Here is a 27,011-nt window from a genome sequence, read left to right on the forward strand (position 1 = left end):
GTTCCGCAACCAGCCATATACTCAACTATATGCCCCATTCGAACTCAGTAAGCTATCGCCATGGATCGGGTTCAGGTCACGCCGCGGAGCTATCCCACCAACCTCATCGATAAAGACTGGGCAAACCGAAAGCTTTTGTATAGGGCAGACTCGGAGCAATTTCTAGGTCTGGTGCACGATTTGAAGCTCAGAGATGACGATGTTTGGATCGTAACTCTGCCGAAATGTGGAACCACTTGGATGCAGGAGCTACTTTGGTTGCTGCTCAACAACTGCGACTTCCAGGGCGCGTTGACCAAGGATCTGGAGCTACGAACTCCGTATCTCGAGTGGGTACATCGCCATCGATGAATGTATATACATACTTACACCTCTATGTCTATTAGGTTCAATTTCCTCGTTTTTAAAGACCTGAACCGCGCATTCGAGCCTATCGAGGAACTAAAGTCCCCACGACTGCTTAAGTCACACCTTCCGCTGGCTCTCCTGCCCACGAAACTTTGGGAAGGAAAGCACAAAGTGATCTATGTGTTCCGCAACCCTCTGGACTCCTCTGTCTCCCGGTATTACCACGGGGTAACTTTTGGTTTTCACTACGGGAAGACACTGCACGAGTACTTCGATGAGCTGTTGGCCAAGGATGACTTCGCAACGGAGTACATTGAACATGCACATGAGTTCTACCAGCTGAGAAACGAGCCTTGGGTCTTCTATACCAGCTTTGAAATGATGAAGAAAGATCTGCGAGGAGTGATCAACGATGTCTCCAGGTTTCTGGATAAACCCATCAACGATCAGCAAATGGAGCAACTGCTGAAGCATTTGTCATTCGCGGAAATGAAGAGTTGGAAGAGTATACGGAATCTTTGATCTTATGAAGCTAATGATTTTGCTTTTCAGAAAATCCCACAACGAATCATCTGTGGGAGTTGGCCCAGTCTCAACACGAAAACGCTGGGAAAGAGCGGCATTCGTATGATAAAGTCTCATAGTCTCATTTTCTGAATAATTCACTTGTAATCCCTGTAGATTTGTGAGACGTGGGGATGTCAATGGCTACAAGGACGAACTGAAGCCCGAGCAAATTGAGAAGGCGAATGCCCGCATACAAGAGGTTCTTGCGAAGAACGGAGTGACTTTGGACGAACTACTGCTCCTAAATGCTCCATAAGATACGCATTAAGATAAGTGATTATAAAACTATAGTTCTTTGTAAAGAATAAAGATAGTGCAATGTATAGCTGTTTTGAGTGCTTAGAAGTAGATAACAGAGAGCGAAGCTGTTTGAAGAATAAAATACCTCGTTATGTGAATGTTTATCTAAAGATTCGTTTTGATATAAAAAAGGTAGAGTCGAAGATTTAAGGCACACGTAGACATAAACTAACTAACACTGAAGGCGGTACAAAAGGATTCAGCCCTAGGCGGTGGAGGTCTCCACCTTCCTGGCGTTCTCCTCCTTGGAGGAGGGTCCAGTCTGTGTGATCTGCACCAGGCGTTCAGTCTGCGGAGGAGGCAGCGCCTTCATGGGCGCCTTGATGGTCAGCAGGCCATCGGAGGAGAGGGAGGATGTGACTGTGTCGGGATTGACATCACCTAAGCGGAAGCAAAATACATGGTTAGTGAACTGCCTATTGTTGATAAAAAGTGGACTCACTTGGCAGCTGGTAGCGTCTGGAGAACTGGCGGGAGACGTATCCGTGCTCGTCCTGCTTCTCCTCGTGCTTGCCCTCCACGATGACGAACTTGTCGGCCACCTTGACGGTGATCTCGGATGGCGAGAACTGCTGCACATCCAGGATGACCTCGAACTTCTCGCTATCGATGTTCAGGGTGGATCCGGACTCCTGCTTCTGCAGGCTGTTCTTCTGCCAGGGGCGCAGGTATCCCGAGCGCAGCACGGTGGGGCGGGAGTTCCACACGGAGGACATGAGGTCATCCCTCCTCAGTCCCTGGCCGAAGTGCTGGTCCAGGAGGCGCGAGGTGCGCATTGGAAAGTCGAGCTCATCCCACCAGTCACGGAACATCAGGGGCACTACGGACATCTGCTTTGATCGAGAAGAAACGAGACGATAGTGAGCTAATCACTGCACTTCTTCACTATAATAGTGTTCAATATATTCCGCGTTGGCTTTGTCCTTTCCCGTACCTTTTTAGATTAAATTCACGTTCTGTTTGGATTCGCGGCTGCTGCGATTTTGATGGAGCTCCTCGAGCATTCACACGGTTTTATACCCTCAGCAGATTGTTTACATCTTCCCCCGCGGGCTAAAAATATGAAAATTTATTTCCCATCTAAATTTAAACGAGCGTCATTCCCTCTAGAGAACATTCTCAATCTATACAAATATATATGCCAAACACATATCTTTGGTGCGAATCTACGAGCGGTTGTCAGCCTGTTTTGTTTGTTTCCGTGGGAGTCGATGATTTGGAGACTCACTCGGCTGAGTTGGTGACCCAAAGAAGATCCATATGTTCCATCTTAGTCACTTAGTCACCGAGCAGACAAGCCTTTTTCGGAGTTCGACTGATAGTGTTTCCCATTGTTTGTTCCAGAAGAAAACACAGTACTAAAAAGCCAGCCTACACAAATTCACGCGGTTTGTATGCAAATTCTGTTCTGTATACATTTGAAACGCCTGCAAATACTTTTAGGAAAATCCAAAGTGCAAAATGTGTTCTGGAAAATGCCAGAAGAATTTCTCTACATTCTGACGCCCCCTTTTCTTCTTGAGATATATATCTATGGGTATTTTCATAATTTTCTACCTGTTGAGAGTGTTGATTTGATGTGGCCAATATGAAAATACTTCGGCCACTAAATGACTTATGAACTATTTTAAGCATCTGCCACTTTTGCCTTTTTCTCGATTTTCCTCTGCTGAGTCACGTCGCGTGCGTTTTCTATCAGACGAAAGAGATGACGTCGCTGAAAACAAAGGAATTTTGCAGCATTGTTTTGAAATTTATGCCAGCAATTTGGTTGAATTAGTGCCGCATCAATCATATATTTCATTAATTAAAATATGCCATGAAAATATATGTTTATGTATATAAACATGTTTTATGTTTTGCGCTGATTCTAGTGCATTTTATTCCGGTTTTTGCTCCCAACATTTGGGGGACAGGCCCTGTATTTGGCTGTGTACCCAGCGCAGCCAAACAGTGAGGCAATCACCCATCGAAATGGGCCAAAAGCACACCAACACCAGTGCAGCAGTGCACTCGCTGTGTGTGTGTGTGAGTGTGAAAGTAGTGAAAGCTGAAAGCCGAGGGCGAACGGGGCCAATACTTATGCTTATGCAAGGCAGCCGAGATGCCGACGCCACCGCCCCAAAGGGAGGCACAAATCGGAGAACAGGCGACATTCATCGCAGGACGTGCGGCACGTGAAGTGTTCACTGTACTTTCGGAGCGGAGGATAAGTCAAGAAGTCAACAGAGGAAGCTACAGCATGGTGAGCCCAAAAATAAACAAAAATCACAGGAGTTGTGTTCAAAAGTTTGCGGTGGAATGCAGTGCCTGCTTTTGGGCACTTTTGGGTTACATGTGTCGCATCCTGGGAAAGTTCGATTTCAAAGGGGTTTTCACTTTCTTCGCTGCTTTACAGTCCGCCCCCCACTCGCTGCCCGTGACGTCACGACTGTTGCTTCTGGTGGTGACGCTGCTGTTCTGCCCGGTGCAGGCGCATCTCTCGAAGCGAAGCTACTCGGACCAGAGTGTCCACGGCTACATGACCGAGGTGGCTATGGATAACAGGTGGTACATTGCAGCAGCGAGCTAACCCTTGGTTTTACAATGCATTCTAGCGCACCTGCTGGTGGAACGAGGTGTGCAAGGAGGAGTTCCAGAGCCTCTTCCGCTGCAAGTGCCCCCAGTTCTCCTACTGCCGGTGAGTTTCCGTTTCCGGGCGAGCACCCGGAATGTGCAATGGCACGGTGGAAAGCGAATTAGCTTTGCTTCCTTCCCCTGATTCCGTTTTCCGCGATTACTTTCGCATTTCCCAGCTCGCCGGGACGCTACTACAATGCCTACTGCTCGATGACGGACACCGGTTATATTTGGACCCAGCCGAACTGGGATTGGGGGGCGTAGGATGAAGCCGCTCCGGACTATGCCCCCGCCACGCCCCCTCACCGCCAGCACAGCTCGCTGTGACGTCAAACACACTGACTGCCGACCAAATGACTCCGCAGCCCAAACGAAAATAACACCAGCAGGATACCCACTTTAAGCCTCCTGCTCCGGCTCCAAAATAATCTAGTGGAGATGAGTTAGTCTTCCCCGTTGTTATCGCACCTCGCGCTGAGTTAAAAGTACCAAGTGTCGCGTTACTTTTCGCCCGCACTGTTTCCGCGGGGCTGTTGGAAAATCAATACAGGCTTTCCCATTCACGACGGCTTGTGGCAGGGCCACAGTGAAACGAAAGCGACTTGCTCTGCACTTTTCCAGTTTAAATTGAAAGAAACCAAATATGTACATTTATACGTTCCTAGCACTTTTTTAATAAATCCATGGCAGACAGTCATTCATGTCCTGTCTCTTACTCACAAATGTGTATTCGAATATTTACTTTAAGGCCTAACTGCCACTGGGTGAACCTTCCACTACCCACTACCAGGTCCCTTTTATGCAGTTGGTCCCACTGTGCAGGCGCAAGGCGCAGGCGTCGCAGTGAAAGCGAAAATCGAACAGCGTGGGAGTGCGTGTGCGAGTGTGCGAGTGTGTGTGTGTGTCTGGAGCAGAGGCAGTTAATCTATTGCCAGCTCGACATATAGACACCGCCAACAGATGTTGGCAGTGAGGAAAATCGAGTGAGCGAAGCCAGAACCGAAGCCAGAACCGCCGTTGTTTTGGGTGAAGAAAATCGCAGGACTTCCAGAAAATGTCGCGCCTCCTGTTCGTGGCGCTGCTGGCCATCAGCTGGGGATGTGTGGCGCCCAGCAGCAGCAACCACCTGCCAGCGGACATGGCCATGGACCTGGGACCAGGTGTCAATCTCAACGAGCGCTTCTTCGACCAGGTGCGGGCGCTCATCAAGCGGAGGCTCCAGGAGAAGGGGCTTGCGAAGGCGGAGCAGCCACTGCCGCTGGCCGACGACGATGCAGTGGCCCTGCAGAACCAACGCAGCTACGACAACGTGCCCCTTCCGGCGGCCAGTGTTCCGACTCCGGTGCTCGTGGAGAACTGGCCCACCGAGCAGCACAGCTTTGGCCAGGTCACCGCCGTGGCCGTGGATCCGCAGGGCAGTCCGGTGGTTTTCCACCGCGCCGAGCGCTACTGGGATGTAAAGTAGGTCAACAGCTGGCGCTGCCTGGTAACAAGTGTCTATCCCATATGTACACAGGAAACAGAAACCAATCAATCTGATCTCTTGTTTTTATTGACAACTGAAAGGAGAGAGTGCAATCATTGTTACTAGGAATATATAGTTAGGATTTGGTTTTTAATACAATGTGTACGAGGGAAAAGAAAATATATGTCTGTTAATATGGCCAATAATTTTGCAGCACCTTCAACGAGAGCAATATATACTACCTTATTGAGTACGGACCCATCAAGGAGAACACCATCTACGTGCTGGACGCGAAGACGGGAGCCATCAAGTCGGGCTGGGGCTCGAACATGTTCTACATGCCCCATGGCCTGACCATCGACTTGCACGGCAACTACTGGATCACGGATGTGGCCATGCACCAGGCCTTCAAGGCAGGTGTACTGTTTACGCCAATAAGCAATCCCTTAACGTTATCCACCCTCTGTCCATTAGTTCAAGCCCTTCAGCAACAAGCCCCTGCTCACCATTGGCAAGCGCTTTAGGCCCGGATCATCCGTCAAACACCTGTGCAAGCCAACATCCATTGCAGTGGCGACCACCGGAGAGGTAAGACATACCTGTTGATCTATGTGACTTCCGAACTCACTATACTCACCCGCACTACAGTTCTTCATCGCCGATGGCTACTGCAATAGCCGCATACTCAAGTTCAATGCCGCTGGCAAGCTGTTGCGTACGATTCCCCAGCCACCCGGTGCGTATACTTAATTTTTACTATGGTCCATTCATTTTATTAAGAACCTTGTTTTCTCTTACATTAAATATGATTTGCTATGCTAGCACATCTATTTTAACAAACTTTTTCTAAGCTAGTAACTAGTAACTAATAACTATATAACGCTCACACAAAATTCCCCTCACTAACGACCTGTTGTGCAGAGTTCCTCTCTTTGCAGGTGCCACACGCCATCACCTTGCTGGAACACCTGGATCTGTTGTGCATTGCGGACAGGGAGAACATGAGGGTGGTCTGTCCCAAGTAAGCTAATCCTAACTAGCCATAACTACAGAGTGTCAACAAGTAATCTTCCTCAACAGAGCTGGCTTGATATCCTCCCACGGCGAGGGTGAACCGGCGGCCACCATCCAGGAACCGGATTTGGGTCGCGTCTTCGGAGTGGCCAGCTTCGGAGACATCGTGTTCGCCGTAAATGGACCCACCTCCATGCTGCCGGTGCGGGGATTCACCATCGATCCGCGCTCGGAGACGATCATCGGCCATTGGGGCGAGTTCAAGAATCCGCACTCCATGGCGGTCAGTGTGAATGGATCGGCGCTGTATGTGACCGAGATCGGAACCAATCACCAGACGAATCGCGTGTGGAAGTATGTGCTGGCCTGAGCCTAAGCTCCAATTCGAATCCCTCAGAAGGACCCGACTTGCACTGCGCTCCTGCATATCCTTAGACCCATAGATTCACCCCAACTAGTTACCAGCGGAAACAGAACCACAATCAGAGCCGAATCAGATACAGATTACAGCAGATTATAAAAGATCCTAAGCCTAAGCCTAAGCAGAGCCAACACCAAGTACAGTTTAACGTGACCAGTTGTCAGATCAATAGAGAATAGTAAGTGCTTAAGTAATGTACAAGTTAAGTATGTAAATTGCTTGAAAACAATACCACAACAAACATAACCTCAGACTCTTATGTTTTGCACTGTAATGAGCAAACGAAAACGAAATGAAAACGAAATTACACAGCAGCTTAAATAGTACATATACTTAAATGTAATAGTTATGCGTAGGCACTAACTAGGCACGAATGTGAGGATGTGGGGACGTCAGCATGGATAACCGATTTCGCAGATAACCGGGGGCAACCAGCGCATATAACATACTTGTGTACCATATTGTAACCTATATCAAATATATAATCGTATCTGTATCTTATCAACTTATCGTAGCCCATGTAAATTATGTATGTAATAAACTGTTGTTGTTGTGACGTGAACAGCCCACAGGACACCGGATTTGGAGGGTTCAGATGATCCAGATGGTTCAGTTCCAATGACTATGTCCCCCTCAGGAAACGGAATGTTAGTTCTCTTACATATGAGCTTACAGCTAGGAAACGGAAATCTCCACCTTTCTTACAAATTTTGGACTTAAGTTGGTAGGGTCGCCACGTTTGCATGGCAAACAATTTACAATTTGTGGAAAGATCTGAGCATAACTTAAGTATAAACAAATATAAATAGAAAACTTTAACACATATAAAAATAAAAATTGTAGCTGAAAGCAACTGCTGTCAGGAGGAACCCAGCCAGTGCCTGGCGAAAGCTAGAGCCTCATTTAGTTGGGATAGCCATTCCGTGAGCTCTGATTGCGTATCGGCAGCAAAGAAGACTCCCGATTCGTAGTCAGATTCCTTTCCTTGCAGCAGAAAGCTTCTCGCCCGAGCACACAGCTCTCGTGGGGCAGCAGCGATTAGGGATTGTCCCAGTCCTGGCAACTCCAGCGAGAAAATCGGGGTGTCACTTTCTAGATTAACTTCATGTTGCCAAACGGATAACCGCACGCCATCGAGACTGCACCATCTGCGGTTCCAGTTGTGTTGGCTCTTCGGATCCTGAACATTTAGGTATCCAGAGAACCGAATCTTGGGCAGCCGTAGGTCCACTCTTCCAGTAATAGATATTGCAGGTCCAAGATTCGTGGATTTCGTGTGCGTGCTTAGGGGAACTTGCCAAGAACGTGAACTACGTAGGCAGATTTTATCGCTGGACTTAGATTCATTGGCCACCAGCTGAAATGGTGACAGGTCCACAGCTCGCAGTTGGAAAGAAGCATGTAGGCGAAAGCGGGACATGATTTGTTCACCACCAGAGCCCGCGGAACAGCTCGAGTTGGCGGAACCCAAATTGCCACTGCCACGTCGCTGCAAGGTTACTCATTAGCGAACTGCCTCTGAGGACAACTGAAGCTACTTACCAGTGACTTGGCAGGCTCCAAGGCCAGAGTGGAAACTTTGCGCAGGCGAAGCATGAAGATCTGGCAGCGCAGCTCCAAGGAGTCCGCATTTTCCCCGCCATAGAACTCCAAGCCACAGTCCCGAAAGATGGCGGAGCCATTCTGACACTCCACCGACTGCGTGGATCGAATGCGACCTCCGCACTCAAAGGTGCAGATGTAGTGGTAGTTGAAGAACATATCCCGGCTGACATCCGCCCTCACCGGCAGTTCCATGGCGTCGATCAGGAGGCACTGGGATTTCCTCCGTGCAGCCAAAGCTTCATCATTCAATTGGCACCCGAGAGGAGCCGATTTTCGCAGTGTAGAGAAGAGCAGCAGTCGCTCCGCCTCCACCATCTCCGCAGAGATCTCCAGTTCGGGCATCTGGCGACATATGCTCACAGCTTGGGCCAGCTGATCATTTGGGTTCAAGGAATCGCTTAGCAAGGAATCCACGTTGAAGCTGGCATAGTAGGTGCTGCTATCCAGCTCCCCATCCGTCTGGTTCGATTGATCCCTCGAAAGATTGAGGCTCTGAGTCAGGCGTTGCTTCTCCGCCAAGAAGAAGTCCTTTCCCTTGCGGAACGAACGACGAAGGGCACTCTTCAGCAGGCGGTAGCGGGCCAGAGCGCTGACTGACATCAGCTGGCTGTCACTGGGATTGGGCAACGTCTGCATTAGCTCACCCAAACTGCTGCTGTTGTGCATGGTGGAGGAATCCACTGCCTGCGCGGCCGCCGCCTGCTGGGGAGTTGTGGGGCAACTGATGCTCAGATTGTGGCCAAAATGGCGCAGCGACGTGGCTTGGCCATCATTAATTTCAATGGTCAAATTGGGAGCGGGCTGAAAGATCAATCATTACTCAGTTTCAACAACAATCTTATATTTGTAGTGCGTTTCAGATAGCTTTGGATGAGTACAGTGTGATAGTGGCTATTTACAGGATTTACAGTGTCAGATGTCAGATGCTAGCGGAAGCGGAAGCCTTAAGCTCTAGTGGGAGTCAACAAATATCTCTACCTTGGTTGTAAACCGCTGGCTCTGCTTCTTTTTCGGCGTACTCTGGTTAGCCGGCTCGGGTTCGATTTGCCCGGAGCCGTAATCATTGGTCACGAAGGAGCTGCCGGCGCTGTCCGCTCCAACCAAGCTGTAATCGGCGTAAAGCTGCTCTCCACCATCGTTGGGCATGTCATACGAAACGGAGTCCACATTGGAAGTGTTCTGTAAAGGGTTTTGGCTTAGAAATGTGACACAAGGCTAAGACTACAATGGCACTTACATTGGGCACCTTTTCCAGGCGATCCAGCACTAGTTCACTGCGGCACAGATTGTCCAGGAAGATCTCGCTGCGCTGCAGGGAGAGTTCTGAACGAGAAAGATTCCGGTTCTGCTTGGGCGGCGAGTGCTGCTCACTGATGTTGTTCAGGGATTGGTGGGTGGTGATAAGTGGTGAAGGCGACTTTAACTTCGGCTGGCGAATCACAGAGGACTCAGTGGTCTGACTAGCTGAGCAGGAGAATTCCGTTCCACTCGGTTCCTCGGGCAGAGGCATGAACTGGAAGAAGTTGCCGTTCTTCAGGGATTCGTGGAGAAAGTGACCCAAAGCCACAGGCTGCTGAGAAGCAGTTGATTGATGTGGTACCACCTGAGTGCTTGACTGCGGTGGATTAGGCTGTATGCAGCTTTGGGGTTGCACAGCCTGATTAGGAACAATAGGTGCAATCGGCGGCGGGGAGGATTGAGTACTCTTCTGTGGCTGAATGGCTTCGAAACTGATCTGAGGCTTAACCAGTGGCTTCATTTGCGGTGAGTTCTTCGGCGTCTTTTGCACCCTGGCGTACATGGCACTAATGTCATCGCGGCAGGGCGACGGAGCAGCTACAGACTCACTCACATACGCGGTGAAGCTGTCCGTTGGAGTCGGGGTGTGGTCTATGATCTGCGCCGCGGTCCTAACCTCATGGTGCGGACTCCCTCTAATCCGCAGGCAGTCCTCCTCGATCTCCGAGTAAATGGGCTCGCTGTCGATATCACGCTGTAGCCGTGTGGTGGCCAGCGATGTGGTTGCTCCACTGCTGGGTCCGTCTGTGCAGTCGTAGCTCTCGGTTTGCAGATGGCTGGTCTGAGGCTCGTGGCTGTCAAATCGGGAGCAGTCCTGCAAACGTTTAAAATTAAACTCTTATTTTTGGAAGACTAACTATATTTACGATATATTTATAGCGCAAGTGATTTGTTAGTAAGAACAATTAGCAGGAACTGAATTTAGCAATGCTACTTTGAAATACACTTTTTTGAATTCCGATAGTCTGAGTACCGCCGCGTTATCGATATCAGCTGCAGTGCAGCCCAGCGAAGGAGAGCGCAATACAAGAAGTGAAAACAGCTGACAGCAACAGATTTTCCCTTTCCTCCACTCGGAAATTTAGACGCCATCCAAAAACACAAGAAAAAAAGGCTTTCAAGGGGACCAGGAGCTCGGGCACATGGCGAGGTCCACCTGGTGAGATGTACAAATCCCTGCTGCACAACGTTTCACTCAAGGCGACATCACGGATCATCAGGCGGAGCGTGAGCAGCCAAGCAAAAGGCGCCAGCGGAAAGCGCAAACAAAAAGGGAAGGATATGGAGACTAGCTACGATCGCAACAGGCGCTGGACGCCAGTGGGGGATCAGGTTGTGGGTCGAGGCCCACATAAGTTGTCCACCTTCAAGGTTGTCTCGTATAACATCCTGGCGCAGGATCTGCTTCTGGAACACCTGTTCCTGTACGTGGGCATTCCGCATGAGTTCCTCACTTGGCAACGCCGCCAGCAGAACCTTCTCAGGGAGCTGCTTAAACTGGATCCGGATATCCTGTGCCTGCAGGAGATGCAGTTCGATCACCTGGCAGTGCTCGTCCAAAGAATGTGTATGGGCAATGGCAAGAAGTTGGCTTATGTGTACAAAAAGAAGACCGGCCATCGAACGGACGGATGCGCCATTGTCTATGATTGCTCGAAGTTCGAGTTGCTGGACCACCAAGCCGTGGAGCTGCACGACCAGGCGGTGGCCCTGCTCAATCGGGACAATGTGGCCCTGTTTGCCAGGTTCCGATTCAGAAAGAAGCAGGAGCAGCAGAAGGAGTTCGTGGTGGCCACCACGCACTTGCTGTACAACCCGAATCGAAGCGATGTCCGATGCGCCCAGGTGGGAAGAATTCTGGAGAAGCTGCACACGTTCTCCACTGACACGCCCATCGTCCTTACTGGTGACTTCAACAGTCTGCCCGACTCCTCGCCTATTGAATTACTCATTGGCAAAAATGGGGATGCGGAATCCGAAGCAAGCTCAGAACCCCTGCAATTCCAGATCATCGACTCGGGCGAAGGCACTGCCTCCACATACCAGAACGACTGGGTCATCGTGGACTACATCCTGCGCTCGCTAGGATCGCGGAGCAGGCACAAGCTCCTGCCCCTCAGCGTCTACTCACTGCCCTCAATCAACAGGTGCAACGGGACGGGACTGATCCCCAACCACCACCTGGGCTCAGATCACTACGCCTTGGGTGCAGTATTCACCATTGTCTAGTATTTAATCCCCTCACGCTATCTTGGACTCATCAATAAAGGTACGAAATGAACACGCCCCACTATTTAAAACTTTTTTAAAGTAAACGGTTAAGAGACTCACCTGAAAGGTTCTCACTGCCTGCTCATCGCTGGCCTCCAGCTTGGCTCTGATGCTGCTGAGCAGATAGCCCATTTTGGTGATGGTAGCGTCCTGGTCGAGATCCTTGTGATACGAACGATAGGTGGTGGGTGCTGCTGGTGCTGATTGAAAGTCCAGCTTGCGGGCTCTGTTGGCACGGGGCAGCTTCTTCGGAGGCGTCGGTGCCTTCACCTTGCGTTCGAAATCGAAGTACGGCTGCTCTGTGTCCAGCTGCTGGCGGGTGGATGTAGTCGTGCCCGAGGGCGTGGTCTGCATGGGGGAGTGGTAGCTCCCCGGCGGAGACTGTGAATGCAGGTCCAGCTGCGAAGTGGAGGTCTGTACGCCAATAGTGCACTGTTGGGGAGTGAATCTGTTCGGATCCACTTGCGGGTGCTCCTCCTGATTCGACTTCTTCGGCGAGACGAAGCGCAGGATCTTCTTTTTGGAGTTGTTCAGGAAGTTCTTCGACTTCTTGCCAAGGTTTTTCGGTTTGTTACCCTTCCAAGGAGAAAGATTCCGCCACTGCTCGCCCCAGATGAACTTCTGGCTGGCCTGACCTCCTGCTGAGTTGACTCGACTGGGATACTTGATGGGCGTCTCCTTGTGCACCATATTGGATGCTAGGTTCTCGCAAACACTTCCGTCGACAGTGTCCAAGGAGACTTTTGGCACTACAGGCTGCGGCTGTGCTTTAGGCACTTGCCATCCAATGCCCACTTGCGGTTCCGCCGGCGTTCTAAACTCGCTGACAGTCTTGCCCTCGTAGTTGAGCATATCGGTGATCTTGGGCTCTGTCCAGCCAAGAATAACCTCCTTGGTGGCTGCTCCTTTCCGACTGCTCTCCTGCCGAATATTCCGGGCGTAATTTGAGCCCCGCTTGGACTCCACCACGCGCTCAATGTCACTGAGCGAGGGGCAGGTGGGCAGCTGCTTGTGGCTCCTGGGATTCCTGGGCTTTTCTACCTCAGCTAAAGGGAGACGCAAAACTCGTAAGAACATCGAAAAACCAAGAAACCAATAAATGAAACCGTAAGCCAAATGGCTGGATACAAAACTCTTTATTTGGTAAATACATTTGATTTTTGGTAAAATAGATTTAATTTGGTTACGGTTTCATTTTCTGGGGCTTATGGGTATAACTTACCCATGGGAAAAGATCGGCGCTTGCTGTCCTTTTTGCGCGAATGCTCTAGTTTGCTCATAGGCACCTGAACGCCACGCTTGCGCAGAAACTCGTCCAGCACTCGCTCCGCCTCCCGCACCGAAGGATTCGTGGAGGTGAGCGAGGATTGCGATAGCTTCCCATCCAGACTTTGGGAACTGCGACGCGGTGGCTTTGGAGGCGGCAGCTGGGAGTCCCTCGCCTTGAAACTGACTTGGCCCTGCGAGAGGCGCTTCTGCAGCAGACGTCCACCTGCTCCGGAACTGCGTCGAGAATGGGAGCTCTTGCGACTTGGGGGCTCGGTGGCCAGCACTTCTTTTTCCTGTTCCTCCTCCACAGCCGATTCATGTTCGCTGATGTTGGACAAAACAGGAGCTGAGGGCTTGTAGGCTAGGGGCTCGTAGGCAAGCATTTTAGTAGTCTCTCTTGGCGGTTGTGTTGTCCTGTGCCGGCACCTAGAGCCGGAATCTGACAGCTTTTGGCGATTCACGCGCACTTCGGACACCACACAGTTGTCGCGCAGCTCCTGGATGATGTGTATAAGCGGTTCATCCTCGCCGGCAACTGCTCTCAAGCGACTGACAGCGGTTAAAGGAGTTTTCAAGCCGAATTTTATGTTGGCCGGCTCGCTTTGACGACGTTTCTCCGCCTGCTGCCGCTGGCTGCCCAGATTGTTCTGCTTGACGGGCTGTAAAATTTGAGTTTAATGTGGGAGCTGCAGTGGGTTGGGCTGTGGCTTACCTTGGACGTCTCAGATCGCCTGCTGCGCCTTGGTAATCGCACGTGCTGGTCACGTGGCGGCGCCGTGGAGCCGCAGTCTCCGCTGTCGCTGGTGAAGCAGTAGCAGAACCCGTTCTGGCAGGGCTTTCCCTTGCGCTCCTGCTCCTTGTTGCAGCGATTCTGGTTGATCAGGTCCGCGTCCGTAGTTCTGCGGACTCGCGGAAGTTGTCTGGACATGTTTATGTGGTTATTGTTGGTCTCGCAGTCGCGACTTTGGGTGGACACACGGCGAATGCGGCGTGCCCTGAACTCGTCGATACACTCCTGCAAACTGAACGACGATGTGGAACCGGACTCGGCGGAATCTTCCTCCTCCTCCTCCTCTTCCTCCTCCCCCTCTTCTTCGTCAACTAGAACATGTTTGGAGAACTTTGAGCCTACAAAAGTCTGGAGGCCAATAACTGTTCATTTGCATTCGTGATTAAAAAGCGATTTAATGCTTACGGTGGCCATTTTGCAGTCTATGTAGGTTTGGAGCTGATTAGACCAGCTGCATGTGCTCCACTTTTACACGTTGCACGCTTTCTACTCCGCTTCTACTTCGTGTTTTTCCAATCAAATGAAAAGCGACGCCTCGCCTGCATTTTTGTTTTCCCTTTTGTGCCGCTTCTTCTTTATCAACGAAAGAGCGGAGAGAGTGAATAACAGCCCTGTCTTGCGTCAGAGATGGACACTTAGATGCGATAATTTAGACAACACTTATTTCTAATGCTTGAAAATATAATTGTATGTACTATTGTTCAAATGCTCGTTACTAAACATATTTCGTTGAGCGACATATTTAAAATTTAGATATGTGTCATTAAATATCCTTTGCGATATGTTCCAGCTCAAGGTAAGATTTGTGTTATACCTATGTAACTTAATGTTCATAGCTAACTGGTCATCTCTGGCCAGAGAGAGTCAGCTGTCAGCTGTTTGCGGCATGCGGTTACGTCGTCTCTGATTACGAAGTCTAAAAAATAGTTAAAAACTGTTGGTAAATTAAAAACAAATACAGAATGTCGAACAGCCACTTGTTCTTGAAGTCCGGCTTCCCACGCGCACCACTGCAAAATGGGATGGGACGCTATGTTTGCCAGCTCCAGAGGATCACCCTGAAGTTCTGCAAGAATAATGGATCCAGCAGAGGCATGCGGTAAGCACAATTCTTTAAATGTTTATATATAAAATAATAATAATATTAATCCTACGACACATTTAAAAGCGACTTTATTGAGAACCACTTGCTGGACTTCGCCAAGGAGAATCCCGGTATTGTGGTCTATGTGAAGCCCAGGCGCCATCGCACGCCAGTTTTGGTGGCGGAGTATTGTACGTATACATCATACAGAGATGGTCCCTAAAACCTAAATATAACCAAAATATATCCAGTGAACGGCGAGCGCGAGTGGATGAGCTGCAGAAACAACACCCAAGAGGAGATCTCCAAGTGGATTGACCTGCTAAAGACCCAAAACGGCAGCTCCAGCTCTCTGCGTCTCCGGAAAATGTGGCACACGAATGTGCCCTCCATCCAAGGCCCGTGGACGCCATTCCTGCTGCGTTCGCCTGAGGCCACCGGCCAGGCTTACCCCAATGCTGAGGCTTCCAAGCCGCTGGAGACGCCACAAACCGCCACAGAGAAGCTCATCGAGTTGTTCCGGCAGCAGCAACTCGAAGCTGGCGAGGAAGCACACGATGCGCTAAACAAAAAGCGTGCTGAGTAATAGGAATTAGGACTGTTTGGTAGTTGTTGCTTTTATTTTCATAGTCAACATAGTTTTGTTGGTAAACAAATAAATATTTAAAATCTAAACCACTAAACTTGTGCTTCCATCGCTGGAATATCGAACCAAAAGTCATAGAAAAATGCAAATAACTTATTGTCCCCTTAGCATTGATGTCTTTTATAAGGTTTCGATATGTTTCGGGTACTTGGATCAGTGAATATCATTGTGGGAGTATCATAAATAATGCTTAAGGTTACTGACCCCTTGGAGGCTTGGAATACGAAATGGAATAGAAATACACATAGACGTGCAGAACGGGGTAAACAGGTTCTGGTGACGACTTAGCATAACCAACTTAGCATCGACTAACGACTGCAGGTGAGATGGGTGATTAAGTACGAAAAGGTCTGACCCAGACGGTGATATAGTTAGTTGCGGGTGCACACAGCGAGTTTGGGAGTATCAAAAAGTAGACCACGAATAATTAATTGCTTATGTGCTGAAGTATTACCCATTTAACACTTAGACTTATACATATAATTACTTTCACACATACGATCAACGACTTACACACCGATAAAAGCATTTTGCTCGAGTTTACAATTTCCGATTAGTGAATTCCTTTGGCGAAATGCATTTGGTTCTTCCTAATTATTACTACATATATAGACCTTGAGTACACAAATGTTAACGTTGTCATCAAAATAATCAATACGGACGTCTTTACACTTTTGATATTGTTGTCAATGGTATATCACTAGTTAAACTAAACTAAACTCTGCCTTAAACACATGTCTTTTCCTTTCTTTACCAGCTTTTCCAGCTCCCACTGCCGCTGCTGGCCCATATCTATACCTAGATTTTACATTTTGGTGGTGGTGTTGGTGTTGGTGGGTGAGCTTTAAGCAAGCGTTTTCCATTCGCAACTAACTACTGGCTGCTTTTTGGTTTCGATAGATAGCCTTTCGTTCATAGCACGCAACTACAGCTCAGCTTGGCGGATCGCTTGGCGGATCTCCTCAGATATCTCCCGTTTCCATCGCGGCATTTATGTCCGCCACGATCTTTCCCATCACTTCGCGGTAGGGGGAGTCCGGACGGAAAGCCGTTTCCAGCAGCGCCTCTTCGCCAAAGAAATCGAACACCTCGTCGATGCGGCCCAGCGACTTCTCTGTGAGATGCGGCTGCACAATCGACTTCAGCGCCACTTGCGATTCGGCTATTGACTTTTGGAGGTAGGGCAGGTCGAACGTGAAGTCCACTTCGTAGAATGATATGATGGACAGCTGGGTGTTCTGTAAAGGACAAAGTTGCGTTAAGCTTCGGTACACAATATATTAACTTAAATATTTAGGATTCACCTGAAACTTTCTCTTGAAGAGCTCTGCCTTCTGCAGCTCCTCATCGCTGAACTGATTGTTCCGGTGGAGCACACCGATTTTGATCACGATCTTGATGATGTTCTTAATCAGCTTCTCCGCCTTGGCCTTGTTGCCGGTGTGCATCTTGCAGAGCCTGTACAGGTTGTCCAGCAGCGACGCCGTCGTCCCATCGATGAAGGTCTTGGCAATGTTTTTGGTGGCCATGCGTGAGAGGATCTTCTTCTGCGCCCGCAGCCCGATATCTTGCGACTTGAAGACATTGTCCGCCATGACTAAAGCGGAAGGGAGGGGTGGAATTCAGATTCATACATTATTATCGCTGCATATTCATTGCCTAAAGCATTGTGGCAAAGAAATCCAAGCAATACGAGCAAACAAAACGGAGAAACAACTCCGCCACCGAGGAAAACTGAAAACTGAATGGTGGCAACTGAAAAGCAAACCAGCTCCGCACTTCTCCGCGGTTTACCTTCCAAGTTCCAGTAGTCGACGCTCCACAGCAGCAGACATTGTCGAAGCCCGGCCACCGACATCGTCGCTATATATCACCATATATTACACCGATTCCAGTTGCAAGCATTGATAAGAGAATTATAGGCAGAGATATAAAAACATGAATGATTGGGCATTGGACATCAGTGCCGTATCTCTAGATAAAGGGAACCTGGTTCGTTCTTCGCTGTGTTTCTGTGCTTTTGCGTTTCTTTGTGCTCTAGGTGAAGTGGGCAATAAAACAGTCGGTGTGGCCTACCTTTAACTACAATGAGTCATTTAAAAGTGCAATTACTTGTACCCATAGTGCTTGTAAATAAAACATTGGAAAAGAGTCCAGGACTTAAATCCGTTTAAATAATAAATGGCAATGGTAAGAACTAATATAAATAACGTTTTCATTTTAAGAACAAAGCAGAACTTTGTTTTTAACAAATTATTTCTTATCCAGCGTTCGTCACAAGATTTGAACAAACAAAAAGGAGTCTAACGATAATGAGACATACTGAGGAATTCGAATTGGGTTATCATAAGGCGATGTCATGAACACAACATACAAGCGAGTAAATTTGATATAAACAATGTACAGTCAAAGTAACTGGGGGCTGGAGCTCCACAACTCTTGCTGCTTTCCACACACAGATATAGGAATGCTGCCGTATTAATAATGGATGACCAACTGCGCCACTCTGTCCGTATTTATAAGGTCGTTCTAACGGCGCGGCGTACGTGCTGAAGCCTCACATGGAAATGCGGCAGCGCTTCCAACTGTCCAAACAAGGAGTCCAGAGCAGGCCTAGGTGAGCGATGGAGTGCCACGGGGTGATGAGGGGAATCCCCTGGCGGGTCAGCAGAGTTCAAGCTTTTAGATACACATACTCGTAGGCATTAACTAGAAGTGTTAGCCAGCCAAGGCGTGACTAGGCTTAATCTAGAGCAGGGCATCCCTGGCTGCTAATTTAACTAAGTGGATTCCAGTTCCAGTTCCAGTTAGATAACGTCGGGCATATCACCGTGCCATGACACGGACTGCTCCAAATGGTTAAGGTCACGCGAAGTGCAATAAAAGAAGGCCTATCCCCTCGAAGAAAACGGAGGTGTGGGTCCTCCCGCGTCCTCCAAGGACGCCAGTGGAGGGCGGCAGTGCGCTACAGCCGAAACCACTGGGCACTTGAGTTCGTTGGGCCATCGGAGCCATTGGGGCCATGCTCCTCTTGGTTTTCCTGCATTTGCGTGTTCCGTTTGCCCAGCAGGAGGGTTTCTTTGCCTTCTGGGTGTTATTGATTGCAACAGGCATGTGTATAGTGCCTTCCCCCGCTCCCCATCCCCCTGGAAACCAGAATAGAAATCCAATTTGGCGCTCACCTGTGTTTTTGTTGCTGCAGTCCTTGAATCGAATCCTTGAGTCCTTGCTTCGTTTCTGAGTATGTGTGCGGGGTGTGGGTGTGCCTGATGACCACTACTGCGGAATCCAAGTGCTAGCGAAAGCAACTGAAAGGGGGTGGCTGCATTTAAGCCCGCGAACTGCGTACGATTTGCAGCTAAATTTATGCGCAACTTCGATTAAACATAAAACAACTCGGCGAACAGCAACAAAAACAAAATATCAGCCTGTGGGACCAGCTGCTGTTAGCAACCAAATGCCAGTATAAGAGAAGAAATCATTCTTTCTTCTTTAGTATTAATTAGCTTTTTGGCGGTTCTCCCCTCTTTCGCAACAGAATGCTTGTTCTTCCTATCTGACCACGGTCACACTGCCCAAGAGTCCAGCTGCGTCGTTGAAAAATATTTTCGATGCATCGAAGGTTGTTTTATTTCAAAGGAAATAGCAGGAAATAAAGTTGAAAACGCAGACTTCGCGGAGCAATCGCCCAAAGGATTGCACGATGAACATTTACAACAAGTTGCGGGCCAGGGAGCACGGCTACGGTGAGTTTTTCGCTTGGCGGGAGAATCCCACTTTTGGCGCTCGAATTTCCTGTGGTCAAAGGTGTTGAATTTGAAAAGGCTTCAAAGGGTTCGAAGGGTTTTCCTGGCCATATGGTCACTGTGCATAGTGAAAGCCCGCCTAACCACAGAGGATTGCTTGGGGGGTGAAGAAACCCGACTTGTTGCTCCATTGGAAACTGCTGATCTTGCAGAAGTTCCGTGGAAAACAAAGCCACGGCACTATTTTCACGATTTCTCCTCTGGTTTGTTTCGTTTTTAGGCAATGAGAGGACCTACGACTTTGCGCTGCGTCGCCTTTCTGTGGCCAAGGAGGACAGCTGGCGGGGCATTGCGCCGGCCAACTACTGCCCAGACTTTAATCCGGAACCGCCGATCTTCTCCGCCAAGTTCGCCAACTGCGATGGCTACCGACACATCCTGGCGATCGCCAACGAGGACGGCAAGATCACGCTGCAGGACACCACCCAGAGGAACCACCAGCCGGAGGAGCAGTCCCTGGTGGGTCCCCAGTGTCACTACAACGCCGTTTTCGACCTGGAATGGGCCCCCGGCCAGATGCGCTTCGTCTCCGCCTCGGGCGATCACACTGCCAGACTGTGGGAGGTGGCGGGCTCTGGCATCCGCGGCTTGAACTCCTACGTGGGCCACACAAGGTCCGTTAAGTCGGCGGCCTTCAAGCGTACCGATCCCGCTGTCTTCGCCACCGGCGGTCGTGATGGCGCCATTCTCATCTGGGACATTAGGGCCAATCTCAATATGGACCTCACCTCACGCGTGGACAACTGCATCTACAGCGGACACACGGGCGGACCGGGCACTCCAGTTTCGCAGCGAAAGCAGCGCACACGCACTCCCAAAATGGCCGGAGGCACCACCTCCAGCAGCATCACCGGTTTGGCCTTTCAGGACAACGATACGTTAATCTCCTGTGGTGCCGGTGATGGGGTCATCAAGGTGTGGGACCTGCGGCGCAACTACACAGCCTACAAAAAGGAGCCACTGCCCAGGCACAAGCTGCCATATGCCGGCCACTCCACCTTCCGGGGCTTCACCAATCTCATTGTGGATGCGTCGGGCACGAGGCTGTATGCCAACTGCATGGACAACACCATATACTGCTATAATCTGGCCTCCTACTCGCCCCGCCCGCTGGCTTGCTACAAGGGACTGCTTAACTCCACGTTCTACATCAAATCCTGCCTCAGCCCGGACGGCAAGTATCTGCTGAGCGGAAGCAGCGACGAGCGGGCTTACATCTGGAACCTGGACCACGCCGAGGAGCCGCTCGTCGCACTGGCCGGACACACGGTGGAGGTGACCTGCGTGGCCTGGGGCTCCAGCCACGATTGCCCCATTGTCACGTGCAGCGATGATGCGCGTCACAAGATCTGGCGGATTGGACCCGACCTGGATGGCCTCAGCGAGGCGGAGCGGGCAGAGAAGTACCGAGGAACTGCCTCGTACGTCAGGGACTTCGGCAAGAAGCCTTTGGTCCGTCTAGTGGAAATCACAAGTACAACCTTCGAGATCTGGAGTCCACGCCACGATCTCTGAAGCGCCTTATGGATCAAAATGAGCGGACACCAGGCTCTGTGGAAAAGACGACGACCAAACGTTCGTTTCTGGAAATGCTGGGCGTGGCTGGTCCGGAGACGGAAGCCACAGAACAGCCCCAGAAGCGAGCTAAGCCACTAGAGTCACGTGGAAGGCGGCTGTTTGGACCCCCTAGCCAGGAAACAGCTTGCAGACATATACAACTGCAGCCCATAAACGAGGAAGATGCCTCCCCGAGCAAAAGGCAAAAGGAGAACTCTGCGGCGGAAGATGTCTCGCCACTGCACAAGCTTCTCAGCACACCAAGCCATTCCCCCTTAAGTGAGAACGTGAACCACATGTACACCTCCCCGCCAACCACTTCAGCGGCAGCAGCAGCAGCGATGACTGCCGAGGCGGTCAATCCGCCACCGATCTCCGCTGCAATCTACTCGCCCACTTCCAACCTGCCCAACTACGTGCTGGATGGCGAGGCACCCCATCTGGGCATCATGTCGCCCAAGCGGAAGGCGAAGGAGAAGGTGGACTGGCTGACGAATATCCGGAAACAGAAGCTGATGAGTGGCAGGGCCCATGTGACGCTCAGCGATAAGATCAGCGAGGAGCAGCAGGCCGATGTGCTGGCATCTCCACGCCTCCAGAGCCTGCGACAGTCCGAGTGCAGTCCCAGAATACATGCCACGCCCCGCAGACGCATCTCGCACACGGACGGAGGCGGTGGTACGCCAGCTGGCAACTCCTCCCATTCCCATACCCAATCGCAGCCAAAAACCCCAACTTCCAGTAGGCGAAACAGCGAGACGACGCTCCTGCGATTCTTCAGCATTCAGAGGAGTAGCAGTGTGCCGGCGGAGGAAACAACGACAACGATTGCGGCTCCTTCCTCTCCCAATCCCCCGGCAGTGACTGCTCCCGCAGCCACGCCCCTCAGCATGCGTACGCCCACCACGGCAGTGGGCAGCGATTGACGCGGAGCCTCGAGCCACAGCACCATTATTGCACTTGTAGTTTTAAGCGGACATTGTTTAAGTTATTTTATGTAGATAGTAGGTTGCATCTATCGCGGGACGAGTTGGTAACCAACTCCCCGCCCTCTGTACAGAGCCGATACGAAAGACTAACGTACCCAAATAAAAGTAACTCAATTTTAAAGCTGCCTTCATTAATTGCAGATTCACTCGCAACACCATAAACCAATCTTACGCTATTAGCATGTGACAACTAATTGCATTAATGTACTGTTTATTCAACTTTTTTTTTGGCATATTCAAAACTGTTTATGTGGCACTCATGGCTAAGAAGATCAACCCTTTACTGCAGCTTTTTCTGCTGATCCTGCTGCTCTCGCTTGGCCGCATTATTAATCCGCATGGTCTGGACAAGCTGCTTGGCCACACCGGCGAGCAGTACGATGTGGGTGAAGTGCAGGGCAGCGCTGGAGAAGTTCGTGCTGGGATAGGTGTTCCAGCAGTACTCAATGAGTCCGAGGATCAGGCAGCGCACTCCCAAGGAGTACGGCGTGGACCAGGCCAAATAGGGCAGCGAGTGGAAGTACCAGACGTAGAATTGATAGTGCAAGGATCGGGAGCAAGCCACGCCCACCAGGTTGCACAGGAAGAACGGCAGCAGGGCCAGCTGAGTGCAGCGATCGAAGTGGATTCCATAGCGCTCCGGCTCCGACTGGGCGGGAGCTGCAGCTGCCTTTCCTCCGGACGCCTTCTGCAGGCTCTTCTCGAAGGCCTTCAGGAAGGACTGTTGCTCGGGTGTAAACTTTTTCTGATCCTTGTCCTTTTCCACCTTCTTTGGCTTCTTCTGGGACTTCAGCTCCAGGTTCTGCTGGGCTATTTGTGGCTGCAGCTGATCCTCAATGCGGCGCAGGCGCACGTAGCTCTGGAAGAAGGTCCATGTGGGCTTGGCGAAGGCCAGCAGGAGCAGCAGATGAAGGCCCAATAGCGAAAGGTGGAAGGATCGGTTCTCGAAAAGATCCCTGCTCAAAAAGCGATAGTTGACCGTCCACTTGTGCTCGAAGATGCGTCCCAAATCAAAGCTGCCGCGCAGATACTCCACAGGATAGGTGAGCAGGAATGGAGCTCCGAGCAGCAGTTGTATCACGCCGCAGACAGCCAGCTGCAGGATCGTTCGCAGTAGTCCCAGGTTGGCCAAGTAGAACAGTAAGAGGGCAGGCGCAAAGAGCAGGATGTTCATCTTAACGCCCACCGCCAAGCTGAAGAAGATGCTTCCGAGACTCCACCTTCTATCCAGGAAGAGATTCAGGGCGGCGTAGAGGAGCAGCACGGCCACCGGATCGTTGAAGAGGCGCAGCACGTATATCGAGTGGATCCGGTACGATGTGAAGGCACTCAGCACCAGCACGTAGGGCGGCACCTTCCTGCTCTTCGAGTACAATCTCAGCACCAGGGCCAGCTGGAGCAGGTAGATCCCGGCGAAGATGTACTGCGCCAGGCGCACATTCGTGCCGTGGGACGTGACGTAGTAGAGAGCCGAGTAGATGTACACGAAGGCAGCGGGATACACCAGAGGTCCTGTGTCGCCTAGAAAACCAGAAGAAAAAGGATTTGAATTCATTAAAATGATAACATATCTTAGATAGAAAGTAACACATTTATAAAATTTAATTATTACTTGAATTACCATTATTTTCATGTATTGAGCAAATATTTTCCATTTACTATTTCCATTTACTATTTATTTAAAAAGAGAAATAATAATTTACTAATTTAACTGCTGGCTTTTTTAACTTTAACGGTATATAACGGTATTATATTTGAGTTCGTGCCGGTTGGTATTTTCGCTCGCTACCAGCGCGGCCACACTGTGAAGGTGCGAGCGAGAGAGAGACATTCGTAGGACAGCATGGATGTTACGGCATGTTGTTGAAAAGCTGAAAAACTGATACTTTTATGGAAAAATGATGATTTCGTGTAAAAAATTATTCGTGTTCCGGCAGCTGCCAGCGGTGCGCCGTTGCCTGGCGGCAGCCGCGTGCTCCACGCCCCGCTCCACCTCCTACCGAATCCTCTCCAGCGCTTGGAGCGGAAGTAACCGGGCAGACGCACCCCAAGTGCGCCGCCTGCACACCACGCGCCACCTCCTGGCCAAGGACTACTACACAACGCTGGGCGTAGCCAAGAACGCCAACGGCAAGGACATCAAGAAGGCCTACTACCAGCTGGCCAAGAAGTACCATCCGGACACGAACAAGGAGGATCCGGATGCGGGCCGCAAGTTCCAGGAGGTCTCCGAGGCCTACGAAGTGCTCAGCGACGAGCAGAAGCGCCGTGAGTACGACACCTATGGCCAAACGGCGGAGAACATGAATCGCCAGGGTGGCGGATTCCCCGGCGGAGGAGCCGGTGGCTTCGGCCCCGATGGTTTCTCGCAGAGCTGGCAGTTCCGCTCGAGCATAGACCCGGAGGAGCTCTTCCGCAAGATCTTTGGTGAAGGCAACTTCCGAACGAACTCGTTCGACGACTTTGCCGACTCCAAGTTCGGATTCGGTCAGGCCCAAGAGATGGTCATGGACCTGACCTTTGCGCAGGCGGCGCGCGGCGTCAACAAAGATGTGAACGTCAACGTGGTGGACCAGTGCCCCAAGTGCGCCGGCACCAAGTGCGAGCCGGGCACCAAGCCGGGTCGCTGCCAGTACTGCAACGGCACCGGTTTCGAAACGGTGTCCACCGGACCCTTTGTGATGCGCTCCACATGCCGCTACTGCCAGGGCACGCGGCAGCACATCAAGTATCCGTGCAGCGAGTGCGAGGGAAAGGGTCGCACGGTGCAGCGCCGTAAGGTTACTGTTCCAGTGCCGGCCGGCATCGAGAACGGACAAACGGTGCGCATGCAGGTGGGCAGCAAGGAGCTGTTCGTCACGTTCCGCGTGGAGCGGAGCGACTACTTCCGGCGCGAGGGCGCCGATGTGCATACGGACGCGGCCATATCCCTGGCCCAGGCTGTGCTGGGCGGCACGGTTCGCGTCCAGGGCGTCTATGAGGATCAGTGGATCAACGTGGAGCCGGGCACCTCGTCGCACCACAAGATTATGCTGCGCGGCAAGGGACTCAAGCGCGTGAATGCCCACGGACACGGAGATCACTACGTGCACGTGAAGATCACGGTGCCATCCGGCAAGAAGCTGGACAAGAAGCGACTTGCTTTAATCGAGGCGTACGCCGAGCTGGAGGAGGACACCCCTGGCCAGATCCACGGAATCGCGAATCGCAAAGACGGCAGTAAGAAAGCAACGTAAATAATCTCCCGATCTACCAATGCAATCTCTAAATGTACCTTGGAGCTTGAATTCGTAGTTGAAATATACGTGCGTTTTATGTGCGAAATTTGTTAAATGACGGCGTCTTTCTCTCTGTCCACATCTCTCGTTGCAGCGCAGGAGCGAGTGAGGAGCCAGGAGCAGGAGCAGCTGCTGGAGCCAGTGCAGCAGCAGCGGGATCAGGATCCTCCAAGTCAGGACCAGGAGCAGCCGAAACCGAAGGCAAAGACCAGCGGACGGACGACAAGGAAAGCAAAGCGAAAGAAGGCGGCGGATCCGAGTCCGGACAAGGCGACAGCGGAGGCTTCATAAGCAAGATCAAGTCCATGTTTAACTGACAGGCGTTGGCAACCCGATGGCCGATTCTGTTTTCTAGTGTCTAAGTTAACGCACGTTATTGTTGCTAATCTAAGTTCGGGCGGGAACCGAGGGAGTGTATTCCAAATACGTGTCGGTTCGAGATGAATAAACCAAATTGACCGTCAATCGGGCCGGGCAAGCTCTGTGTTTATGCGAGGCTACTTTCACTTGTGTTAATCCGACGCTGTCCTGACTTACAATCCTCCAGATTGATTCAATCTCACATTAGTTTGTAAACATCATAGCTAATCAGCTTCCTTACTTTCAAACATGCTATGAGTATCTCTTAATGTATTCAGAGAAATAACTTAAATATCTATTTTATAAGAATGGAACCATCTTGAACGTGAAAACTGTTCCCTTGCTAGAAAAGAGGATATGTTGAATATTTAGTTAAAATAAGGTTATTCTCAGTAAAGCAATATACTTATATGTGGAATAATTTCCCTGCTTGAATTGAACAGTAAATAAGTAATAGTCACAGCACGCTTTTCCCATAAAGCAAGCAACAACAGGTGCACGGAGCGATATCCGGATGCGAAATGGGGTCACTTGTGGCCAAAAATAAACCAGGAGCAGCACAGAAACTCACCGCGCAACAGACTGTAGTTGGTGGTGCCGTTTAGGAAGCCCTCGCACTCCTGCATGTAGGCGACCCAGTCAATCTCTGTGTAGGGCACCCGCTGGATGACCACCACGTTGATGACCAGCTCCGCCAGGAGCACAAACAGGCCAACTATGGGCAGAGCAGCCGGCTCCAGCAGCAGGTACTTGAAGAAGCGCACGTTGAGGTACCTGTCCAGGATGGAGTCCACCAGGGTGCCCGACTTCTTGCGCCGCACCGCCGGACGGTGGCTGGCGGCCTTTGGCGGGGCCATTTCAGTGATAACCGGCGAAAATAAATTGAAATTCAACTTGAACCGAAAAACAACCAGGGCGGCACTATCAAAATCAGCTGTTGCGCCTCCCACCGATAGCAGTCCCAATTGGATTTTGCATGCTATCGATATTTGTACAATTCAAATTTGTAGTTCTAAAAGCAAGCACTCGAGGCGCCACCGCTTCCGGTTATTGCTTGATTTTCGAGAAAAAAGCAATTTACTTTTCATATGGCCAAAAACGCTGTTAAATATTTATTCTGGTTGCCTTCTAATAATATTTGTGGTGTCAAGAACACTGCGAAATCATGAACAGAACAATTATCAATTATTCGAGTTTTACAAAGAGGTTTACCATCATAACTTGGCCAAAAAGCGTCGTACATTGAAAATAATGACTGTTTTAGCCTGCTAATGATCCAAACTAACTATCCGCATCGCAGTTTTGGCGATTTTCCAAGATCTA

At 50.5% G+C, this 27,011-nt stretch overlaps 11 protein-coding genes across 16 annotated transcripts; 7 read left to right on the plus strand and 4 right to left on the minus strand.

The window, feature by feature from the left end:
* Positions 1-51: 51 nt before the first annotated feature.
* On the plus strand, positions 52-1,298 carry LOC122612374 (sulfotransferase 1 family member D1-like). The gene is made up of 4 exons (XM_043785944.1): positions 52-329; positions 387-844; positions 901-973; positions 1,030-1,298. Exons 1-4 carry the CDS (start codon positions 61-63, stop codon positions 1,169-1,171), a joined length of 942 nt encoding a protein of 313 aa, XP_043641879.1. The 5' UTR covers positions 52-60; the 3' UTR covers positions 1,172-1,298.
* A 6-nt stretch (positions 1,299-1,304) lies between these two features.
* Positions 1,305-2,255, minus strand: LOC122612372 (protein lethal(2)essential for life). Its single transcript, XM_043785940.1, has 3 exons — positions 2,150-2,255; positions 1,658-2,045; positions 1,305-1,596 (listed from the first exon to the last, which is right to left on the minus strand). Exons 2-3 carry the CDS (start codon positions 2,043-2,045, stop codon positions 1,421-1,423), a joined length of 564 nt encoding a protein of 187 aa, XP_043641875.1. The 5' UTR covers positions 2,150-2,255; the 3' UTR covers positions 1,305-1,420.
* A 124-nt stretch (positions 2,256-2,379) lies between these two features.
* LOC122612373 lies at positions 2,380-4,492 on the plus strand. Of its 2 annotated transcripts, none has more exons than XM_043785942.1 (5): positions 2,380-2,603; positions 2,659-3,460; positions 3,614-3,745; positions 3,813-3,895; positions 4,011-4,492. In XM_043785942.1, the coding sequence occupies exons 2-5, from the start codon at positions 3,320-3,322 to the stop codon at positions 4,096-4,098; spliced, it is 444 nt and encodes a 147-aa protein (XP_043641877.1). In that variant the 5' UTR covers positions 2,380-2,603; positions 2,659-3,319; the 3' UTR covers positions 4,099-4,492. The 2 variants fall into 2 exon arrangements, with proteins under 2 accessions (XP_043641877.1, XP_043641878.1); XM_043785943.1 differs by having other exon boundaries at positions 2,588-2,603; positions 3,132-3,460.
* Positions 4,493-4,778: 286 nt separating this feature from the next.
* Positions 4,779-6,836, plus strand: LOC122612535 (peptidyl-alpha-hydroxyglycine alpha-amidating lyase 2). The gene is made up of 6 exons (XM_043786223.1): positions 4,779-5,295; positions 5,514-5,712; positions 5,774-5,887; positions 5,948-6,035; positions 6,221-6,320; positions 6,380-6,836. Exons 1-6 carry the CDS (start codon positions 4,889-4,891, stop codon positions 6,681-6,683), a joined length of 1,212 nt encoding a protein of 403 aa, XP_043642158.1. The 5' UTR covers positions 4,779-4,888; the 3' UTR covers positions 6,684-6,836.
* Positions 6,837-7,045: 209 nt separating this feature from the next.
* LOC122612534 lies at positions 7,046-14,721 on the minus strand. Its single transcript, XM_043786222.1, has 8 exons — positions 14,374-14,721; positions 13,891-14,316; positions 13,132-13,837; positions 11,970-12,955; positions 9,577-10,452; positions 9,318-9,518; positions 8,277-9,140; positions 7,046-8,223 (listed from the first exon to the last, which is right to left on the minus strand). Exons 1-8 carry the CDS (start codon positions 14,380-14,382, stop codon positions 7,594-7,596), a joined length of 4,698 nt encoding a protein of 1,565 aa, XP_043642157.1. The 5' UTR covers positions 14,383-14,721; the 3' UTR covers positions 7,046-7,593.
* LOC122612536 (protein angel) lies at positions 10,666-11,921 on the plus strand. The gene has a single exon (XM_043786224.1). It carries the CDS (start codon positions 10,803-10,805, stop codon positions 11,865-11,867), a length of 1,065 nt encoding a protein of 354 aa, XP_043642159.1. The 5' UTR covers positions 10,666-10,802; the 3' UTR covers positions 11,868-11,921.
* A 105-nt stretch (positions 14,722-14,826) lies between the features above and the next one.
* LOC122613421 (39S ribosomal protein L43, mitochondrial) lies at positions 14,827-15,730 on the plus strand. Its single transcript, XM_043787581.1, has 3 exons — positions 14,827-15,067; positions 15,137-15,243; positions 15,304-15,730. The coding sequence occupies exons 1-3, from the start codon at positions 14,931-14,933 to the stop codon at positions 15,636-15,638; spliced, it is 579 nt and encodes a 192-aa protein (XP_043643516.1). The 5' UTR covers positions 14,827-14,930; the 3' UTR covers positions 15,639-15,730.
* A 672-nt stretch (positions 15,731-16,402) lies between these two features.
* LOC122613420 (tumor necrosis factor alpha-induced protein 8-like protein) lies at positions 16,403-19,142 on the minus strand. 2 transcript variants are annotated; one of them, XM_043787579.1, is made up of 4 exons: positions 18,881-19,142; positions 17,493-17,561; positions 17,003-17,295; positions 16,403-16,936 (listed from the first exon to the last, which is right to left on the minus strand). In XM_043787579.1, exons 2-4 carry the CDS (start codon positions 17,554-17,556, stop codon positions 16,661-16,663), a joined length of 633 nt encoding a protein of 210 aa, XP_043643514.1. In that variant the 5' UTR covers positions 17,557-17,561; positions 18,881-19,142; the 3' UTR covers positions 16,403-16,660. The 2 variants fall into 2 exon arrangements, with proteins under 2 accessions (XP_043643514.1, XP_043643515.1); XM_043787580.1 differs by lacking the exon at positions 17,493-17,561.
* A 96-nt stretch (positions 19,143-19,238) lies between these two features.
* On the plus strand, positions 19,239-22,171 carry LOC122613419 (protein lethal(2)denticleless). The gene is given in 3 exon segments (XM_043787578.1): positions 19,239-19,444; positions 19,725-20,948; positions 20,951-22,171. Coding segments are annotated over 3 exon segments (2,304 nt in total). The 5' UTR covers positions 19,239-19,401; the 3' UTR covers positions 21,988-22,171.
* Positions 22,172-22,244: 73 nt separating this feature from the next.
* LOC122615301 (lethal(2)neighbour of tid protein) lies at positions 22,245-26,623 on the minus strand. Its single transcript, XM_043790333.1, has 2 exons — positions 26,260-26,623; positions 22,245-23,571 (listed from the first exon to the last, which is right to left on the minus strand). The coding sequence occupies exons 1-2, from the start codon at positions 26,543-26,545 to the stop codon at positions 22,331-22,333; spliced, it is 1,527 nt and encodes a 508-aa protein (XP_043646268.1). The 5' UTR covers positions 26,546-26,623; the 3' UTR covers positions 22,245-22,330.
* Positions 23,852-25,806, plus strand: LOC122615300 (protein tumorous imaginal discs, mitochondrial). 4 transcript variants are annotated; one of them, XM_043790331.1, is made up of 2 exons: positions 23,852-25,269; positions 25,423-25,806. In XM_043790331.1, exons 1-2 carry the CDS (start codon positions 23,949-23,951, stop codon positions 25,617-25,619), a joined length of 1,518 nt encoding a protein of 505 aa, XP_043646266.1. In that variant the 5' UTR covers positions 23,852-23,948; the 3' UTR covers positions 25,620-25,806. The 4 variants fall into 4 exon arrangements, with proteins under 4 accessions (XP_043646266.1, XP_043646265.1, XP_043646267.1 ...); XM_043790330.1 differs by having other exon boundaries at positions 25,428-25,806; XM_043790332.1 differs by having other exon boundaries at positions 23,852-25,282; positions 25,428-25,570.
* Positions 26,624-27,011: the final 388 nt, after the last annotated feature.

The sequence above is a fragment of the Drosophila teissieri genome, chromosome 2R (genome assembly GCF_016746235.2).
Source record: "Drosophila teissieri strain GT53w chromosome 2R, Prin_Dtei_1.1, whole genome shotgun sequence".
In the NCBI taxonomy this organism is placed as follows: Eukaryota; Metazoa; Arthropoda; class Insecta; order Diptera; family Drosophilidae; genus Drosophila; species Drosophila teissieri.

What these genes read in the sequence shown, in the direction of transcription:
- LOC122612374 (XM_043785944.1), top strand. Translation starts at nt 61, where the DNA reads ATGGATCGGGTTCAGGTCACGCCGCGGAGCTATCCCACCAACCTCATC. An exon ending in CTACGAACTCCGTATCTCGA is followed by an intron (nt 330 to 386) that starts GTGGGTACATCG and finishes TATGTCTATTAG; the next exon opens with GTTCAATTTCCTCGTTTTTA. An exon ending in GTCATTCGCGGAAATGAAGA is followed by an intron (nt 845 to 900) that starts GTTGGAAGAGTA and finishes TTTGCTTTTCAG; the next exon opens with AAAATCCCACAACGAATCAT.
- LOC122612372 (XM_043785940.1), bottom strand. Translation starts at nt 2,045, where the DNA reads ATGTCCGTAGTGCCCCTGATGTTCCGTGACTGGTGGGATGAGCTCGAC. An exon ending in CAGACGCTACCAGCTGCCAA is followed by an intron (nt 1,597 to 1,657) that starts GTGAGTCCACTT and finishes GCTTCCGCTTAG; the next exon opens with GTGATGTCAATCCCGACACA.
- LOC122612373 (XM_043785942.1), top strand. Translation starts at nt 3,320, where the DNA reads ATGCCGACGCCACCGCCCCAAAGGGAGGCACAAATCGGAGAACAGGCG. An exon ending in ACAGAGGAAGCTACAGCATG is followed by an intron (nt 3,461 to 3,613) that starts GTGAGCCCAAAA and finishes GCTGCTTTACAG; the next exon opens with TCCGCCCCCCACTCGCTGCC. An exon ending in CCCCAGTTCTCCTACTGCCG is followed by an intron (nt 3,896 to 4,010) that starts GTGAGTTTCCGT and finishes CGCATTTCCCAG; the next exon opens with CTCGCCGGGACGCTACTACA.
- LOC122612535 (XM_043786223.1), top strand. Translation starts at nt 4,889, where the DNA reads ATGTCGCGCCTCCTGTTCGTGGCGCTGCTGGCCATCAGCTGGGGATGT. An exon ending in CAGTGGCGACCACCGGAGAG is followed by an intron (nt 5,888 to 5,947) that starts GTAAGACATACC and finishes CCCGCACTACAG; the next exon opens with TTCTTCATCGCCGATGGCTA. An exon ending in ATGAGGGTGGTCTGTCCCAA is followed by an intron (nt 6,321 to 6,379) that starts GTAAGCTAATCC and finishes CTTCCTCAACAG; the next exon opens with AGCTGGCTTGATATCCTCCC.
- LOC122612536 (XM_043786224.1), top strand. Translation starts at nt 10,803, where the DNA reads ATGTACAAATCCCTGCTGCACAACGTTTCACTCAAGGCGACATCACGG.
- LOC122612534 (XM_043786222.1), bottom strand. An exon ending in GGCGATCTGAGACGTCCAAG is followed by an intron (nt 13,838 to 13,890) that starts GTAAGCCACAGC and finishes CAAATTTTACAG; the next exon opens with CCCGTCAAGCAGAACAATCT. An exon ending in AGGCAGTGAGAACCTTTCAG is followed by an intron (nt 10,453 to 11,969) that starts GTGAGTCTCTTA and finishes AAACGTTTGCAG; the next exon opens with GACTGCTCCCGATTTGACAG.
- LOC122613421 (XM_043787581.1), top strand. Translation starts at nt 14,931, where the DNA reads ATGTCGAACAGCCACTTGTTCTTGAAGTCCGGCTTCCCACGCGCACCA. An exon ending in GGATCCAGCAGAGGCATGCG is followed by an intron (nt 15,068 to 15,136) that starts GTAAGCACAATT and finishes CACATTTAAAAG; the next exon opens with CGACTTTATTGAGAACCACT. An exon ending in AGTTTTGGTGGCGGAGTATT is followed by an intron (nt 15,244 to 15,303) that starts GTACGTATACAT and finishes AAATATATCCAG; the next exon opens with TGAACGGCGAGCGCGAGTGG.
- LOC122613420 (XM_043787579.1), bottom strand. Translation starts at nt 17,556, where the DNA reads ATGTCGGTGGCCGGGCTTCGACAATGTCTGCTGCTGTGGAGCGTCGAC. An exon ending in CGACTACTGGAACTTGGAAG is followed by an intron (nt 17,296 to 17,492) that starts GTAAACCGCGGA and finishes CTTCCGCTTTAG; the next exon opens with TCATGGCGGACAATGTCTTC. An exon ending in TCTTCAAGAGAAAGTTTCAG is followed by an intron (nt 16,937 to 17,002) that starts GTGAATCCTAAA and finishes TGTCCTTTACAG; the next exon opens with AACACCCAGCTGTCCATCAT.
- LOC122615300 (XM_043790329.1), top strand. Translation starts at nt 23,949, where the DNA reads ATGATGATTTCGTGTAAAAAATTATTCGTGTTCCGGCAGCTGCCAGCG. An exon ending in GACGGCAGTAAGAAAGCAAC is followed by an intron (nt 25,283 to 25,422) that starts GTAAATAATCTC and finishes CTCTCGTTGCAG; the next exon opens with CGCAGGAGCGAGTGAGGAGC.
- LOC122615301 (XM_043790333.1), bottom strand. Translation starts at nt 26,545, where the DNA reads ATGGCCCCGCCAAAGGCCGCCAGCCACCGTCCGGCGGTGCGGCGCAAG. An exon ending in CAACTACAGTCTGTTGCGCG is followed by an intron (nt 23,572 to 26,259) that starts GTGAGTTTCTGT and finishes CTGGTTTTCTAG; the next exon opens with GCGACACAGGACCTCTGGTG.